This window comes from Hirsutella rhossiliensis (assembly GCF_020360975.1).
Source record: "Hirsutella rhossiliensis strain HR02 chromosome Unknown scaffold00001, whole genome shotgun sequence".
Lineage (NCBI taxonomy): Eukaryota > Fungi > Ascomycota > Sordariomycetes > Hypocreales > Ophiocordycipitaceae > Hirsutella > Hirsutella rhossiliensis.
The window spans coordinates 3,283,117-3,285,157 of record NW_025408667.1 but is presented as its reverse complement, the minus strand read 5'-3'; the positions used below and the strand labels follow the sequence as shown (position 1 = coordinate 3,285,157).

The 2,041-nt window shown below is 43.9% G+C and overlaps 1 protein-coding gene across 1 annotated transcript; it reads right to left on the bottom strand.

Moving 5' to 3' along the window:
• Nucleotides 1–790: 790 nt before the first annotated feature.
• HRG_00410 (uncharacterized protein) lies at nt 791–946 on the bottom strand (the record flags this gene model as incomplete). Its single annotated transcript, XM_044858881.1, has 1 exon — nt 791–946. The coding sequence occupies one exon, from the start codon at nt 944–946 to the stop codon at nt 791–793; it is 156 nt and encodes a 51-aa protein (XP_044725281.1).
• Nucleotides 947–2,041: the final 1,095 nt, after the last annotated feature.

The following is a 2,041-nucleotide window of genomic DNA, read 5'->3' as shown; positions in this document are numbered from 1 at the left end:
GTCTAGCCGTGTAGGCCGGGCTCATAACTCTCAAGCAGTGGCTTGAGAGCACAGTGGAAGAAATAGGGGCATAGAAAGGTGAATTTAGTGATGTATGTCTTGGTCTATCTATTGGGATAAGGGAGGGGCTTATATAGGTACAGTGACCACATATAGCTAGCTAAAAGAGGGCAATAGGATGTTCCTATACCTGAGTTAGGCCTGCATAGTGTCTTTGGGCTAGGGGAGTTATGTTGTTTAGGCAGGCTTCCTTGTGCATGACTATTGGGTCTACTGAGCATGATTGTGGCCTCTTATGCCCATTCTCTCTCCTCAACAACTAGCTTCGTGGCCTCCTCCCCCTTTTCCCTTCCTTGAAGATAGACAAGAAGAAGACGAATACACATACCTTTGCAGCTGCAACGAAGGCCTGTGTAGAGACCTGCCAACAGGAAGACTAATATAAGTCCGAAAACGATGACCCTCGCCTTGGCAGAGGAATCGGGCTCGATGGAGTAAGAAAAACAGGCGTGTATTAGGGGATCGACAACTTGAATAAGCTGCAAGCCATCAGCATAAGACCATGAGGAGTGCCTGAATCGGGAAATACCTCGACAATATAGACGCATAACACGGTCGCCCCTTTCTAAGCCGTGAAGAAGGGATAAGTAAGGGTGTCCGATAGAACTGCATTCCTCACAGCACCAAACAAAGCGGCAAATACTAGTCTAGAGCCTAAGAAGATATAGGTAGTGGAGATCAATGCCTAAGTTTGCCTCCGCAAGGCTTCTCGTGGCTTGACTCTGATCATCTAGTATATGTAAGGGGCTAGAAAGAACGTGGTCACGACAAACATAACACCTGCCTCGGTGACCTCCTTGATTGTGATCTCGTCCTTTATGTTGACATGCGGTAACCTACAATGATAGAAAGAGCTGGATGCGGACCTATGGTAATGAAAAGGCATGAGGAGACCGGACTTGCCCTAAACGAGACGTGCTTTATATAGACGTTTAATTTATTCCTAGAGGCATACTTGAGAATTTTGGTTCATGGCAAGCAACGTGTTTATGAAATAAGAACAGAATATTGTCCCGTCGGTTGATAAACGACTAGATTTACCTAGTGTGAGGAAGTTATGGGGTGCTTCGTGCATGGTAAGGTTACACTATTAGTGCCTCGAGATCGGGCTACAATTAATATGATGATTTGCATGTACGAGGCGGCTTCGCCTATATTAACACAGCGTAGTTAGAGTAGGGGGTGCTAGTTAGCACGTCTTTAACTGCTTAATGCAGTCGTGTATCTGCCAGCCGGCTAATTGTGTCTATATAAGTAGCCCGAGTTTTATTCCTCCGAGCTAGGATGGGATTTTGGTAGTTATATTCGGCTCTATAAGTCTATATAAGTTATATACTGTACGGCAGTGGCGGCGATAACGGCTGCAAGTCGCTAACCTTATCTCCCTGGAATTGTTAGCGGCATCGCTAAGTGGGCTATTTACAAATAAAATCATCTTTATTAGTCCTTTTTGAGCACGGATAAAAGTAAGTGATTGGTAAAAGAGTCGAAGGTAGGCGTAGGCGGAGCTGGGTTAGCGCGTTGCGGCCAGGATAGTGTCGAAGTTATTTTTAGGTACTAGTAGAGCTGGAGGTAGACTTTAAAAGTGGGCGCCCGTGGCTACCCATGGGCCGCCCAATTTTTTCAGTCTAGTCCATGGGTAGACATGGGTTTTAAGACAAAAGACCATATTTACCCACGGGTTATTAATATATGCTTTAGGTAAAGCTAGGTACCTAGACTAGCCTAATAATTATCTCCTTATCTCTAACTTAGAGCTAGGATATTTTTAGCCTCTTTTGCTCCTAACTTTCTACCCTTATACTTCCCGCCGGCTAGGATAAGCTTAAGCCTATCTATGGTTATTATAGGCTCTTCTATGCCTAACGATTATAGTAATTCTTCGAACATTTTATCCTTATTAGCCTTATTATTTAAGGGGACTTTATAGGTCTTTTTAATCGTTTAGGGCTATTTATAGTCGGAATTATCTTTATTTTCG